General features: G+C 38.3%; 1 protein-coding gene across 6 annotated transcripts in view; it reads right to left on the bottom strand.

Moving 5' to 3' along the window:
- The window catches only part of LOC108701460 (partitioning defective 3 homolog B), a 653,761-nt gene extending 636,862 nt beyond the window's left edge, over window positions 1-16,899 (bottom strand). The window contains exon 1 of one of the 6 annotated variants that reach the window (XM_018236176.2): window positions 15,784-16,899. In XM_018236176.2, coding sequence (XP_018091665.1) covers window positions 15,784-15,903 — 120 coding nt within the window. In that variant the 5' untranslated portion in view covers window positions 15,904-16,899. The remainder of the gene's footprint in view (window positions 1-15,783) is intronic. The other 5 variants (XM_018236179.2, XM_041576955.1, XM_018236180.2 and 2 more) reach the window with 5 other exon arrangements.
- Window positions 16,900-17,607: the final 708 nt, after the last annotated feature.

Here is a 17,607-nt window from a genome sequence, read left to right as displayed (position 1 = left end):
TATTTGGGAGTAAATAAATCAACGAAAAATATTGCACTTACAGCATAGAGACTTGGAAAGGATCCAGTGCTGCTCGAAGTCATGGTTGACTTCTGGAATAGAGATCTTTTTGAAAATTTACAGTAAGCATGAACAAATTAGTCTGACATGCTGAAATTAAAACTCAACAGGCAGCAGTGACAGTGGAGCCACACTGTGCGCCCCTCTGAGAATTTATTTTCATTTGCTACTAAATAATAAGCAAAACATTTCCACCTTTGTATCTTCATGTTACTTGTAAGGAAATATGACAGCCATCATTTTTTAGCACCAGAAGAGTTAAATAGATATTCCATAACACTGCCCAATTTTTACAATATCATTTTAAAAGAGGCTTTAAAGGAGAAGGAAAGCTACGGAGGCATTTTATTGCCAATAGATTAGCTGCAATAGTGCAAGCTAGAATGCTTTATTTATTCTGTAGAATGTTTTACCATACCTGAGCAAAAAGCTCTAGAAGCTCTGTTTGTTTAGGATAACAGCTGCTGTATTAGCTTGGTGTGACATCACTTCCTGCTCACTTATAGCTTTGAGCTCAGATTACACCATAGAAGGGGGGGATGAGAAGCAAACTGAGCATGCCCACGCCCGGGGCAAGGAGGTTTAAAGGGATACTGTCATGGGAAAAAAACAAATTTCCAAATTAATCAGTTAATAGTGCTGCTCCAGCAGAATTCTGCACTGAAATCCATTTGCTGGGAAATTGACAAAATGTCTAGCCCCATGTCAGATTTCAAAATTGAATATAAAAAAACCTGTTTGCTCTTTTGAGAAATGGATTTCAGTGCAAAAGTCTGCTGGAGTAGCACTGTTAACTGATGCATTTTGAAAAAAACATGTTTTCTGATGACAGGATCCCTTTAAGCTGAAGGCAGGAAGTCTGATACAGAAGCCTGAAAGTATGATACAGAAGTCCATGTGTACACGATAGAAGGAAAGAAATGGCAGAGTTTCTTTTGACAGAGGACTCAGAGCAGTACTTTGAGGGTTTACTGGTATATTTGCGTGCACCTTTCTGATAAGTCTTACTTAGTTTTAACCTTTCCTTCTCCTTTAACAGACCCAGCACTCCGGAAGGGGAAATAAGATTATGTTTTGAAGAAAAGCATCCTAGCAAGTGCTCTGCCACTCACACTGGGAGTAAAAAGTGCCTGCGTATTGTAAGATTCAAGGGCCAGTTGACCAATCATATGTCACATGCAGGAGCATAATAGGAGCCAGGTACTATCTACATGAATAGTGAACTGGTTGAAATATTAATACAGAGATACATTAATTATGAATTTTCTCATAGGCACTGCTTCCTAAGCAAAGCGCTTTAGGTTGCCACCTTTTGTCAGCAGGCATCCCAGAAAGGGGGAGGAGCGGGTGATGTAGGGGGCAGCTGATTTGAACCAGACAGCCTGTGGAAAAAAATGGAACTGGTGGCTACCCTACTTAGGGTGCTGCATTGGGACCTATTTTATTTGGTTATAAATTACATAGGGTAGGGCACTGAAAGTAATATGTTTGTGCTTGCCACTGTTCAGAACTATTCAATCTAGCCAGGATTCTACTGCCATATACATTAGATATTTTAGAGAAAGGGTCAGAAAGACAAAGAAACCCCTCACAGCATGATGTGTCCTGTTAGAAGGCCACCTGTCCCCCTCTGAATAACTATATTATTTTTGCTGAAAAAACCTTAAAGTATATGCTGTTTGTTTGTCTAAAATTTTGACCACAAAGATTGTACCCACCGTCTTCCACTATCATCATTAAAGGAGAAGGAAAGGTTAAAACTAAGTAAGCCTTATCAGAAAGGTCCACCTAAATATACCAGTAAACCCTCAAAGTAATGTTGCTCTGAGTCCCCTGTCAAAAGAAACACTGCATTTCTTTCCTTCTATTGTGTACACATGGGCTTCTGTATCAGACTTCCTGTTTTCATCTTAAACCTCATTGCCCTGGGCAAGAGCATGCTCAGTTTGCTCCTCTTCCCCTCCCCCTTCCTTCTCTGCTGTAATCTGAGCCCAGAGCAGGGAGAGACTCAGGCAGGAAGTGATGTCACACCACATTAATACTGCAACTCCTATCCTAAACAAACAGACAGTTTCTAGAGCTTTTTACTCAGGTATGGTAAAACATTCTACAGAATAAATATAGCATTCTAGCTTGCACTATTGCAGCTAATCTATTGGCAATAAAATGCCTCTGTAGCTTTCCTTCTCCTTTAAGATGGCCTCTGGATCACAATCAAAAAGATGTTGTTGGGGTGTGCAAGGCTCCATGGATACAGTGATGTATTATATTGGACGAAGCAATGAAGAGGGACGACAAATAGCAGATGATGCTGAAGTCAACGTCCACACTGACTTTTTTTTATACTTTATCCACATGCAGTTACATTTTCCTTCATGGTTATAAGCAAATGGTTTGTTTGAGGCGGCAGACTTCCATGGCAATGACATATTTGTGGGTAAATTTAAGCTATGCAGGGTTTGTGTGCTCTCTTTGCAAAAATGTTAAGTGCCTGTGCTTTATTTTAGAACTGCTCTTTCTGGTGGTAAATCATCATTGAAGGGGTTGCCTTGTCCTTTAAGTGATTACGTAATTAATAAACAAATCAAAGTGGCCCCTATATCTAACCCTGAGGCACATCACTTAGGTTTGCAATGCCATTTTGAGACTTTATTGTTAACGTTTTGTACTTCTTTCAACCTCCTCTCTATCAATGTACAAATAAGCACCAAGACCAACAAACCATAGTTTAGAAGGCAATTGTTTATTTAGCATCTTCCTTCTCCCACAGTTGTTTGTAAGTGAAGTGAAGCTGCTTTCACTTAGTCTTTGCACAGTTTAGTCCAAGAAATAACAAAAACCAAAGATTTTATTCAAAACAATAGTGAAAATGTATGCAAAAGGACAATGTCGTAGATGCCAGAAGCTCACACTGTACATATCGTGCTAAATATTTCAATTACACATGTTGTTATTGCTCAGACCACCACTAATGAAAGCATACTCTATCAGGCAACTCTCCAAAGCCTTGTACTTCAGTCCAGGGCTAGATCTAGGGATAGGCAAAAGAGGCAAGATCCTCATATGCAATAGTAGAAGGGTTGCAGTTTTATTAAAATGTCTGCATCCCTTTTCTGAACATGTCCAATACTTGCGTCGATCTCAGCATGTTCAAGTTAATCCTTTAGCTGGTATTTTACTCCAGCACACACACAATGTATAGAGGAAATCTCCCCTAAACTAAATAACATTGGCATAAGTTTAGAAGGGGGAGATAGAGAGAAATAAGGGGGGCAGCCAGTGCTATGGGTGGAATAGTGCCTAGCTCTGGAATAGGCTTCAGCCAACAAAAACAGAATCTGGGACAGTAGGTGTTTCATGGGACTGTCTAAATTTCTATAAATATATTGTGAGCCAAATTGGGCTGTTCTAATTTATTAATTGAGTTTTAAGACCAATCATCAAAAAGACGACTATGGATGTGGCTAGATACGATCCTCAAAATAATTTTGGGGATATTATGACCAATTGGCTGCTACCTAGTCAAGAATATAAGTATATAGATAAATGAAATTTTTGTACATATCTTCAGTTAAAATATCTGAATAGGGATATTCACTATTGTGTATTTTATGGTACATTTAATTGTAGTTGTTCTACTGTTAATATCTCAATACCAACTGTGATTTTCTGTGTCACCTTTGATATGCTCTGTTTACCAATGTGTATTAGAGATGCTTCTGTGGTAATAATGTTATGTACAACTTTTTTGCTATATTCAATAAAAATTTATTGAAATAAATAAATAAATTTAGCCTACTGATGGCTGGGGATCTGTAATGGCAATAGAATAAAATCTTTTTTTTTTATATAATCACAAGGGGACACACTCCTATTATCTTTTTTTGGCTAACATAGCCCTTCCATCATATATTTTCATTACTGAACTTAGAAACAAGCATTAGGGTTAGTCCACACAGGGCGTTTTGGGGAGATCGATTCGATTAATTTTCCGAAGTCGCCCAAAGTTTCCTCGTGAGGCAACTTCGGGAGACTTCGGAAAACAAATCGCCACGTGTGATTAGCGCTAACGTTTTTTTCATTTCAGCCAGCGCAGATTCAGGGAAGGCGCTTGGGGAGATCGGTCACCGCAAAAACAAGATGATTAGTCGCCAGGCGACCAAATCTCCCCAAAACGCCCTGTGTGGCCTGACCCTTAAGGCTTTACCTGGACCTGCCTGCACAAAATGCTAAAACCCTCTCACTTATATTATGTCATACTGTAGTAGGGTTGCCCTGTGGCCATTCACAATCAACGTTGGAACTCCAACCTGTCTCTCTAGAGGTGCTGGGAGAACTCACTCACACAGATGTAATTTTATTACATTTATAAACAAATATGTGCAGGAAAAAAATGTCCTGTACTATATGTTTTCAAGTCAAAATGTTGAATAACTTGGGTGTTTTCACATTTTATACGTGCTGTGTTACAAATTGGACGAACTGAAACACAGGCAGAATATTAATCAAAAATGTAGAATCCTAGTCTAGCAGCAGTTAGTAATTCATATGGGATTCGTCGATAGGAATCTGATATGTAACTTAGCTAGAGCGAAATTCAGATTAATTGGTATATACAACCCTACATAGCTGCCTTCTAATTTAGATAATGAGCATCATACAGTGTAACTTAAAAAGATAAGCAGGCATTAATATCAGCTATTACATGTGTGCATAAGGCTGCTTTAGGCTATTACATTTGTTTTTCTGTTCTCCATATCGTAAACATTAAACTCCTGCTCTCCAGCTGCCTTAAAAATTATGTCTTAAAAAGTGTTTAGCTTCTAGCATTATTATAACACATTTTTATCCAGGACATCACTAGCATACAATTTTTCATACATTCTGGCCATTCTATCCAATCCAATCAATTGTATCCAATATGCATACTCACTCATCAACTCTGCATATTCTTACCATTCTCTCTGACACACCACATCTACATTTGCACCATTCTCTTGATCTTTAATCCTAAGCATTTTAATGACATTTGATTTGCCTCGAAAAGCTCTTAAATTGGACCACCATTGTCAAGATGAAAATTATATTGCATAATACAATGAGATTTGGCCTTCCCTCTGTTTGTTTTTGTTGGGGTAAATTATTAAAATACCAATCACAAGTTTTTTTGTTAAAAGGAACATACTACAAAATTAGGCTGAATGTAAGGTAACGAAATAAACACACAGTTTTCTAGCAAAAAACTGTCAAGGATTACACCAAAAATTTGAATACTGTATTGTAAAAAATTAAATCAGTTGCTGTTTGTAATTGGTTAGGTTCATAAATTATGCATTTCTATTCTAGGCCCAAATGCTTGCAATAAACACCAAGTGAATGAATATTACAGTGTCAGGGGTAAATATACAAGATAACACCCAAGACGATGCCTCCATGGTTGTGCAAATTGAAAAGATTTCCCTGATCACTGGTGAGGAGATCCGCTCTAAAATATGCTACTCAGCTGAATAATTATCAAAACAGGTCAAAAAAAGCTCCCTTTCTCTTGTATTCCATTTACATCATTCAGCTACGTCCTCCAAATCAAGTGTCATAAATAATACATGTATGATCTACATCTCAAAGAACTAACTGCCTGTTGACCTGATTTTCAAAAGCAAGTGAGCAAAACAGATGAGACAGGGCAGCCCAGGTGAACTGCAAGGGTCTGTTGTGGTTTCTTGGTATGGTGAGCTTTAGAGACCCTATCACTATTACTCTACGTTTGTAACATACAAAATGCTCAATAATTTATACTGGAACCGCTAGATAATATTGCATTTTGGGTACAAACATGATAAATAATACTAGTCTTTAGCATTTTGCACTATTTTAGTAAAGGTCAAGTGATCTAGAATTGGCATCTTTATTTAGGGCATCTCTCAGAATCCCTCCTGGCTCTCTAAGACACTTCATATATTGTACACTCGATTACTTATTTAAACAAATGTATGCATTGGAGAACATTCAAAAGATGGGGCAATAACATGTTTTGAGCTTCACAGGCTCTTTCTCATATGCTGGACGTAGATCCTGAAACATATTACTGTATAAGCTATAAAGAGGAATTTCAAAAAACTAGGAAAGATGCTGAAGTACTATCACACAGATACTGTTATGAAGATGTTTTAAATCACTCTACATGTGTTGGTACCCTGGCATATTCTCCTTCATAATCTACATTAGCACAGCCCAAAAACACACTGTCAAACACTTCTATGAGTGCACTATGATAGTGGTGATGATAGCAACACTCATATACAGTAGCTACTAATATGAGGCATGGGTAAGATAGGTGTTTTTTAACTACCTGTTCTCATCATAATGTACATCCGCCATATACAGATTCCTTATATTTACGCAAAAAGAACATATTTGGCCTCACATTCTGGATAATAGGTTCTATACCTATAGCAGATTGAACAGTAGGGCAACCCAGATCAGAAGCAGGACCATCCAAAGAGTGTGGGGACTGTCACAGCGGCAGGATGCTAGCCACAGACAGCAAAATGTCAGGCCCAAGGTTGATGGCAGGACTACAGTCTCGCAAGATGGCTAGTCTGAAGGCTCAGAAGGCAAGACGAGCCGGCCTCACATAGAAAACCAAGGACCATCCTGAGTACAGCTGCAAGGCATGGGGTCCTCAGCTGCTTCTATTATAAATAGAGCCCTATCAACACATACAACTCAATGGTAAAGCCTTCCTTATTTGTTGCCTTTAAATACCTCAGTCTGACCCACTACCATTGCCTGTTTGTGTTCACCTGACTGGACAGGCTGCTGGCATAACTGAATGTTTACCTCCCTTGCCATTACTTCTCACAGTGGTTTCCCTCTCTAATGGTCATGATGCCTGGGCTTAGTTTTACTCTACTGTTTCTCATCTGTGGTGGGACCCCGAGTTGAGAAAAAGTGCAGCAATATATTTTGTCTGGACTTTGGAAATACTTAACCCCTTATGTAACTTGCTCTAAAGATTTGCTTGCCTGTACCTGAAATCTGAAAGCTGTTTAACCCATTATGTGCTGTGATGCATAAAGCTTATTTCAGTTTGCAGGCACTTGCCCTGCCTTAAGCTGGACATAGACGTGCAGATTTACTGTACCTGCAATATCGGACTAACGAACGGACATGCCCATCTCCCGTTCTGCCACTAACCTTCAGTTTAAATAAAGTAGTAAAAGAACAGATCAGACGATGTTCTACCCTGACAGAAAATTATTACATTTTACAACAGGGGCTTTATTCTCTATATACATAAATGAATGTGACTTTATTTTTACCATTGTATTTTTAGTTAGTTGAGAGGTACAGTGTACTATTTCTGCTATGTGCTTTGTATGTTAGCTGTCATCGCTGAAGAAACAAACTTACGTTTAGTCCCAGGGTTGTCATCTCCCACACGTGCAGTAAGAGATTGTCAAACAATGAACGTATTCATCCTCATTCATTGGCAAAGTTAAAGGGAAAGTTGACCTTTGAGAAACTTTTTTTCGTTCCATTGTTGTTAAATAGTACATTAGACATAACTAATTTGTTTATTTTTTTGTTATTCTTACCCTAAACGTTTCATTACTCACCATCTCAAGTTTACCAAAAGCAAATCTGTTGACATCACTTTAAACTGATACATTAGTTGATACTTTTCTTATCAGAAATACTAAGCAAAGTAAGCATACTCCCTAACTTTATGAAAGGGGAACTCCGGCTTCCAAACCAAAATTTGATAAAGACGCCCACATAACACAGAAACCCCTAATATATCCATCACAGTTACCTGTTTCTTCAAAAAGTAAGAATAAATGCAATTTTTTATGCTGAAATCCAGATGTTTTTATCAGTTCTTCTCTTTCTGCATCATTTAAATCCTGGCAGGGAAAGAAGGACTAAAACACTGATGTTACAAATTGTAGCAACTACTCCACAGCTTAAAGACAGCATGCATTGCACTGTGATGTTCCTTTCGTTATTGAAATCACGTGTGCAGGGAATTGTGGGGTTTGGAGGATGCAGGCTAAGTACAGCTGGCTGTTGATACAAAATAACAGTAGTCAGGCAGCTCAGCAAAGTAGTCCGAGAGATCAGCAGGAGAGGAGTGGGCTAGGCTTAGGGAACTGTCAGAAACCATTAAAAATAATGAAAAGTCTGCATATTTTTTAAATTGTGTATATTACAAAGTTGTTTGAAATTATGGTTACTTTTCAAAAAGCTTAGGTTATGGTTTTTGTGGAGTTTCCCTTTAAAGGTGTGGTTCACCTTTACGTTAACTTTTAGTATATTATAGAATGTCTAATTCTAAGTAACTTTTCAACTGGTCATTATTTTCTATAGTGTTTTAATTTTTTCCAGCTTTTAAATGGGGGTCATTGACCCCATCTAAAAGCAAATGCTCTGTAATTCTACAAATGAATTGTTATTGCTACTTTAAATTACTCATCTTCTATTCAGACCCTCTCCTATTCTAGTTTATTAGTCTAATCAGTGCATGGTTGCTAGGGGCAATTTGGGCCTAGCAACCAGTTTGCTAGTTTCGCAAACTGGAGAGCCGCTCAATGAAAAGCTATATAATTAAAAAACCACAAATAATTAAGAACGGAAACCAATTGCAAAATTGATATCACTCTATCCTATATACTAATCGAAGGCCTATCTATGTCCCGAGTGGAGGGGAGGCAGATGCGCACGCAACTTCGGTTAGGATCTATGAGATGCGCGCGCAACTTCAGCCGAAAGACATAGATGCGGCCTTCGATTAGCAGATGTGCTGGAAGGTTAGGATCAGAACAGGTTAGGATCGGGGAGGCAGATGCGCTGGAAGATTAGGATCTAGGGAGGCAGATGCGCTCACCGTCTCCTTCTGCCTCCCGCCGCCTCTTCTTTCCTGCTCACTCAGGCGGCGACCGCTGGAAGGTTAGGATCTAGGGAGGCAGATGCGCTCACCGTCACACTAGGGGAACCGGTTGCGTACCTGCACGAAAGTCTGTATAAGCGTCGGCCATCTTGCTACTCCTCTGCGACTTTGTCATCCGCCCACTGCCAAATCCGCCCACTAAAGTCTGTATAAGCGTCGGCCATCTTGCTACTCCTCTGCGAGTTTGTCATCCGCCCACTAAAGTCTGTATAAGTGTCGGCCATCTTGCTACTCCTCTGCGAGTTTGTCATCCGCCCACTAAAGTCTGTATAAGCGTCGGCCATCTTGCTACTCCTTTGCAAGTTTGTCTAATGGCGGCGCTAGCGTCACTCTAGGAGGGGAACCGGTTGCGTACCTGCGTGGGTGGCCATTTTTAGCAAAACGGGCTATATTATCTCCAAAAAATATTGATGTTGACATGATAAACAACCAAGTGATTGCATTACTTCCTGGACAAAGCTGTGTCTTTCTGAGTACTGACTGTATTGATTTTGAAGACGAAAGTGAGAAACTTAATTTCCCATTAGAATATTTAAACACTATCAACCCTGCTGGATTACCACAACACAATCTTATACTCAAAGTAGGAACAATAGTCATGCTGTTAAGAAACCTTAACACTAAGCAAGGTTTATGTAACGGTACACGGTTGGTTGTGAAGAGCATGAGACAAAATGTTATCAAGGCAGAAGTGCTTACAGGATCCCATAGCGGTGATACTGTTTTGATTCCCAGAATTGACCTTACCAGTTCTGACCAGGAATTACCTTTTAAACTTAAACGACGACAATTCCCCATTAAGGCTGCATTTGCCATGACAATCAACAAATCACAAGGACAAACATTGGATAAAGTCGGCATTTACCTATCTGAGCCTGTGTTTGGTCATGGTCAACTTTATGTTGCATTTTCAAGAGTGCAGCGTTCATCTGATGTTAAAGTCAAGATTTTAAGTACAGCTCACCAGGGAGAACTCATTCAAGGACAGGAGAACATTTTCACAAAAAATGTTGTTTATAAAGAAATTTTTCAGTAACACTTTACTACCAATAAACTCAAAATTTAAGAATTCTAATAGCAGATAGGTAATAACAAGCAATAGGCACAGATTCACTCTACATCCCCACAAATTAGCGTCGCCAGTTGCTGCCTGGGGATGCAGAGTGAATCAGCACCCATCGCATTTTGCTGCCTCACTGTTGTTACCATTCTTTCATTAACGATTCTTTAGAGAATCGGGGGTTTACTGGTATCATACTAAAAGTTAACTCAAAGGTGAACAACTCCTTTAAAGAAACAGTTCAGTGTAAAAATAAAAACTGGATAAATAGAAAGGCTGTGCAAAATAAAAAATGTTTCTAACATAGTTAGTTAGCAAATTGTAATCTATAAAGGCTGGAGTGACTGGATGTCTAATATAATAGCCAGAACACTACTTCCTGCTTTTCAGCTCTCTAACTCTGAGTCAGTGACTTGAAGGGGGACCACATGGGACATAACTGTTCAGTGAGTTTGCAATTGATCCTCAGCATTCAGCTCAGATTCAAAAACAACAGTTATGGACCGTGTGCCCCCACCCTCAAGTCACTGATTGGTTAATGCTTGGTAACCAGTCAGTGGAAACCAAGACAGCTGCAAAGCAGGAAGAAGTGGGTGGGCGATATCGGGCTGATCGGATTAGAATAGAGGCAATACAGGCTGTTAGATCGTGGGACTGCATCAACAAACAAATTTGGCTGTGACCCAACACGATTTTTTACCTTTCCCGATCAGCATCTGGCCGACTTTCATTGGGGGTTATTTATCAAAGGTCGAATTATATAGCTACGTGAGCTTTTTAAAAAACTCAAATGAACTCAAAATGATCTCACAATTTGAATGGTTTCTGATTTAGGACAAAAAATCGGCGAATTCCGTGTTAAAAACCCAGAAAAGAGTTTTCAAGGGAAACCCACTAAAAAAGCTTGAATATCACAAAAGCTATAAACATCTTCAAATGGTTCAAGGGACCTCTGCCATCGACTTCTACATGACCTTGACAGTCTTAGATGTCGGATTCGAGCTATTTCCAGGGTTGGGGTATAAAAAAATCTCAAATACATTTTTGACCCACAATTCACCTTCAAAACCCGATTTTTTTGTTCAAAACACAACTCATCGTTAGTAAATCTGCACCCTAAATTGGGCAATCCAAACATCTTAAGAAAAAACACTGCATTATTGATAAAGCTTTTGTAATATAATTACTAGGAGTCATGATGTGAAAACACTTAATATATTTAATAAAAACAAAGTTTTGGGTTTTTGTTATTTTGAGTAGGATTTGGCTTGTCAGTGTTTATGTTCACTGACCTCATTTAACATTCGCAACCTTTTCAACTCTATGTGACCTCTCCAATATCACAGTATTATGTAAGTCTAAAAATGAAAAACTCTATCTTTATCTATGGGGTATTACAGGGCAGTTAGGGCCAAACTTAGCTTTTAGAGGGCCCAAGAGAGACCCAGTTTATTGATTAAACACTTATAATTCAAAATTTATTATTTCCTCTTTACACAATTATCTTCAACAGTTCTTCTTCTCTAACGATGGTCACTCAAAATCCCTTTGACTGTAAAAACCTTTCCTACAAAAGCAATTGGAACAACAGACAAAACAGTCGTTGCCAAAAAAGCACCTCTGAACGTCAAATTTTACAGCGCCACTACATTTTTTTTTCAAAAGCTTCTATTAAAGGATGTTGTTCACTTTCCCAAGAAATAAAGACTTTTTCAGTGGCTTTCCATATTTTATATCTATAACGGTTTTCCCGAAATTGAAGTTTAAAATGTAATGGTCCAGTCTCTGGTGTTTCAGTCTAGCAGCTCAGAAAATCCAGGTGCAGATACTGTGCTGTTATAATTTGCTACATTCGTCAATACATTTCCATTTATAACAGCTGCTTTTAATGAAACTCGGGGATTCAGCTCAGCAGGGACAAAGATAAGAAATGTATCAACTAATGTATCGTTTAGAATCAGCGACCCCACTACCCCCAGAGCTGCATTACAAAGAGATAAGAAGGTGATAAATGAAACTTTACACTTCAATATTAGAAACATTTTTACAAATAGAAGGTTATTGAAAAAAAGTATTTCTCATGAACTATCTGAAAACAAATGAACTAAAATAAAAGTGTTGAAACGTGAACAACCCCCTTTAAGGCATAAAAGGCAAAGTTTGTAGTTTATGTTAAAATGTTTGATTTGATGGATGCATGCCTTTCATTAGACACTATATATCTATGCAAGTTTATCATATAAAGTAATGGGGTCCACTGAAGTGGTATGGAAGCATTCTAAATGAAGTAAAAGGATATACAGGTAAACCTATTATAAAGAAAGGCCTGAATTATTGGATGGTCATTCCCATAAAGCCCAGATGGCCAGATATCATGTGGGCAGCAAAACAAGCCAAGTGCCATTGCCCTTAAGATTGCCAGGAAACATCTTTTTGTTTTTTAACAAAACCAGGATCCTGGTTTATAGATTTAATTTTTCAAAAGCACAATTAACTTGCCAAGTTTATGAAATATGTCCTTTTTTTCTACCAAGGCTTTAAGGTAGTGCTTAAGGGCTTATTTTGCAATATTTTTCATTGTTTTATGTATTATGTTCACAGAGTTTCAGTTTTCATCTCCTCAAATTTTACACTTACGCAAATGAGCATAAAGTGGTGATGGGAATTGTTCATAGTAATTAACCTAGATTAATTTAGCAGTGTGGAATGTCAGATATGTGCAGCACATGAATAATATATCATCAAATAACATCATAAAACATAGACAAGAAAGCAAATTCACTACAGTAATTACAAACACATACATATATATTTGCATAAATATAATATATATATTTATAGAGAAAGAGATTATAAAGTGTAGTCATGTACTAGAACTCCCATTTTATGGTTTTCAGGGGACCAGAAAAAATTGTGTAAAATCTGGGAAAATTTTAAATTAGGGAAATATTATATGCGCTATATGTAGGAAGGACCACAAAAGGGTGCAAAATGAGAGAAAAGTTAAAATCAGGGCATGTAAAATTGATGGTTTACTGTACAGGTATATGGGATTGGTTATCCATTTTATCCAAATAATCCACATTTGTAAAAATTATATCCTTTTTCTCTGTAATTATAAAACAGTACATTGTACTTGAACAAAACTAAGATATAATAAATCCTTATTGAATACAAAATAAGCCTAATGGGTTTAATTTAATGTTTAAATGATTTTTTAGTATGTGATCCAAATTATGGGAAGATCCCTTATCTGGAAAACCCCAGGTCCTGAAAATTCATGCATCACGGTTGATTCAATTCAAGGGAAACAATCTACCCCTACAGATAAGACTATTCACAAATTATTCTCAAACTTATTCACAAAATTGCTGTTAAGGCATATTTGGCATTAATTGGTGTAAAATTATTGTTTACACTAGAAATTGTTGATCGATAAATCTAAAGTCACATGAACATCAACTTTTTTTACAGCACCCTATTCCATTATCTGGGTGTTTTTCTTTGTCACCATCAAAAAGTTGGAGTAACAATCTTTCTGAATCGGACATTATTAGCACCAGCTAAATGTTAATACAGCTAAAAATCGTAGACCAACTTTCAAGCTGGCATAATTGGTCTGGACTGGAATAATTTGGTACTTCAAATCAAATGTCATTTGGGAATGGCAAAAAAAAATGGCATCTCAAAAAGAGTTTAAGCTTTCTGATATTTCTAACAACAATTTCAACCTACTCCACTTTTGTGTTGGCCCCCCCCCCCAAAGTAGCAGTAGATGATTTCCAATGGTGTTTTCTGTTGAAGCCTGAAAATATTCCAAAATATTCCACAGCACTGTATAATAAATGAAGGAGTACATTGAGCAAACAGATTACATACAAAAACACAACCAATAGGTAAAGAGGACCATTCTCAAAATGTCTTACATTAAAATGTTCTACGATACTTGCAATATGTTTGCCATACATTTTACTTGTAATCCAAGTAATATTCACTCTGGCCTCCATGCTGCAAATGGCTCTTTTGAAAATAAACCACTTTATGCTAATGCGCGAACAATAAGGGCTGAACTCATGCTATGTGTCGGATGTGCAGAAGTTAAAGGAACTGAACGTGAAATCACAGGTACAAACTACAAGTATCCTACTGTCGGATGAAAATGCAGCATGCGGTGTTTACATCCGACAGTCGGGTAAATGTAGTTTATACCTGTGATTTCACGTTCATTTCCATTAACTTCTGCACATCAGACACGTTGCATGCGTGTCCTCGCATGGCCACGAATTGGACATCAACGCTCCGTGGAGTTCAACAGATTGCCTTTAACACCAAACCAGACTCATTAGTACTGAGTAATAACATACAAAGTGTATCATCTGCTCAGACAAATACCAGACCCAAAGATAAGAAGTTCAACTTCTTTCCTCAACTAGGAAGAAAAAGATACTGAAAAGCTACCCACTAAGCCAAGTCATGAACCCAGAAATTGCTAAGAACTGGAACTGAACATAAAGGGGGAGATTTTGTGGTAAAAAAAATGGCAGAATAATTTGGCACACATCTCAGTGTCAAAAATGGCGTAAAAATTGCATTTTATTTTTTTTTTTTGCGCTTTTTCTATCAGCAACTTCCGCCGGAACTTACTTACAAAGTTCTGAAGCAGTGTAAAATAACAATGGAAAATCTGTCATTCACATGGTGTCAAATATCACACACCTTGATAAGTTTTCCATTTATTTTAGCTTTTTACACTGTTTTTCTGGCGAATTTAATTTCATACAGCATAATAAATAAGCCTGCTTGGCTGGAATGTACTATATAGGACTAAGTGGCCAGTGACAGAGAAGCACAGATATGGCATGCAAACAGACAAACATGTTTAGCTAGTATGTCACAGGTGACTAGGGCTGGGGAGGGGTTGTAATCAGTTGAACTATTATTTCAAGGCAGTTTTTCACAAATCAGATTTTACCAGAATTTTTTCTATGATTCCTATTATGATGCACACCTGTTTTGTGAATATAATCACACCAGTTAATGGGTTGATGTTCTTGAAACTATCAGTTTATCAATTAGGAATGAATTTGTACACTCATTGAAAGGGGTAGTTCACCTTTAGATTCACTTTTTGTATCACGCAAACAAAAATAATTGCAATTGGTCAACATGTTTTATCTTGTATTATTTAACTTTTTGTTCAGCAAAGCTCTTCAGTTTGACATTTCAGTAGCAGCATTTCTGTTGCTAGGGTCCAGTTTGCCATAGAAACCAGACTGTGGTTTAAACGAGTGACAGAAATATAAATAACAGAAAGAAAGTAGTAAAAAAAAAAAACAATAAGTAATACAACTGTAGCCTCACAATAATTTTTTTTTTGCTGCTGCAGTCAGTGACGCAGCAGCAAAATATATATATTGCACTAGAGTATGGAGTGCATATTTTTTTTACATTCAGGCCAGTAACCAGCATATGAAATAAAGCCAGAAAAGTTTGTTTTTTAAGATAACTTTGTGTGTACTTACTTATATTTTATTAACCAGCCCACTTCCTTCCATTTCTCCACCATTCTACCAAATCAATAAAATATTTAAAAGCTGGAAAAAAAAAACCCTGCAAGTTTACTTAAGTTACCACTGCCAAGATTAACTGTAACATACATTGCACAATAACATAAAATCACAACTGTCACGTCTGCATTATGATGGGATCTTACTTTTTCTTTGGCTTTGATGAATCTCTGCGCAGCTTGCTGGATTAGGTCTCTGACGCTCATCTTTCCATCTTTACAAGGCACAACAATTGCAGTCTTCCCAAAGCAAACTGTTACTTTCATTTTATTCCTTTTCTGATTTGCACAAAAAAAGGGTTAAAAAAAAATAGAGAGTTGCAAAATCCCTGCACACAAAGTGTCAGTCTGTTCTGCTGCTGCTGTTGTTGTTGTTGTTTCCTGGGAGCAACAGGTGCAAAGCCTTGGAATGGTTATAGTTTGTACTCAGCATGCTCCATAATTAGGTTTACTCCATGGAGGAAAACAAGTGCAACTGTTTCATTAATTAGCCTCAATCCTTAATTTGAGAAAAGGAGAAAAATGCAGGTGGATGGCCAGCTGGGTCCCAAATTCTTACAAAGTTAATGAGAAGTTTTTGTAAACAACTGAAAAAATATTATATAAAAACCTTTCTTTTTATTATCCAGGTAGTTTAAAAGTCTCCCAAGAGAGCAGTAGGAACCCCATGGAGGCGGAAGGAAGGAGAGTGTGTTTAAAGGGAGGGGAGAGGTGGAATGAGGAAGCCACTCCAGGCAGGTCTCTCGGGATGGGCTGGATTATCCTGCTCTGTTTAGCTATTTCCGGGGCTGAATGGGACTGCTGCGACGGTGCATGGGTTAAGAAGCTTTTACAAGGTCCCGGTTAGAAGTGTGGCTCAGGGCCGGGATTCCCAGGCAGGCACTGCAGTATGGGAGGAGCAGACGAAGTTTGTATGTCACTAGAGAGGGAGGAGGGAGAGACTCCTGTGCAACAGCAGGGAGAGGAGGGTGTTGCCGATACAATGCCTGAATGGGACTACTTTGGCCCCGCCTCCCTCTCAGTGCTGTGGTAATGGAGCCAATACAAGAGACACAGACAGAAAAGTGACCAAAGGCAGGCAGCTGCGTGTGGAGGGAAAATACAAACTGCCAACAAAGCTCACTGAGAAAAAAATGGCTGCAATAGAGAATGGGGGAATTCCTGAAGTAAAATCAAGCAGGAAGAATGAGGGCTCTCTCTTTCTCTATAAACAGTGACATTGCTTGTGAATATCTGCAATACCACTGACTGAATCCCTTAACTGTCCCGTTTTGTGAGCTCAACAAGCATGTCCAGAGTTTCTCTTTCATCTCCTGCACTGACGCCAGCAAAAGAGACAACGTTTCTGAAACTTAATTGTTCACCTTCCAAACACTTTTTTTCAGTTGAGTTGTTTTCAGATTGTTCACCATAAATAAAGACTATTTTCAGTTACTTTCCAACTTTTATTTGTTTTACCAAAATGTAAGTTGTTTTATGTTTAATGTTTGTGTCTGTGGTGTGTCAGTCTGGCAGCTCAGTGATCCAGGAGCATTGTTGACAATTTGCTACACTTAGTTGATACAATTAGTCGATACATTTCTCAGCAGTATCTGTGGAATATTAGCAACTATTGTATCAATTCTAACAGCTGCCTTTAGTGAAACTCAGGGATTCTGCTCAGCAGAGAGAAAGTTAACAAACGTATCATCTGAGGGCAGTGGCACACAACTGGGATTAGATGCCCAGCGACAAAATCGGCTTTCCGAAGTTTCCTCGTGAGGCAACTTTGGGAAAACAAAGCATTTTGAGTGCCATCCTGTTGGCGATTTACATTCTAGCTGGCGGGAAGCAGGTCCGGACTGAGAATCAGAATAGGCCCTGCCATTTCAGGTACACAGAGGCCCAATCAGCCCACACAGAGGCCCAAACAGCCCCCACCAACCCACTAAATACTGACTTTCTATGGCAGCTTATAGCAGCACCTCTGGC

Source organism: Xenopus laevis, chromosome 9_10L, assembly GCF_017654675.1.
Source record: "Xenopus laevis strain J_2021 chromosome 9_10L, Xenopus_laevis_v10.1, whole genome shotgun sequence".
Lineage (NCBI taxonomy): Eukaryota > Metazoa > Chordata > Amphibia > Anura > Pipidae > Xenopus > Xenopus laevis.
The sequence above is the reverse complement of the archived record's forward strand: the minus strand, read 5'-3'. Positions and strand labels throughout refer to the sequence as shown.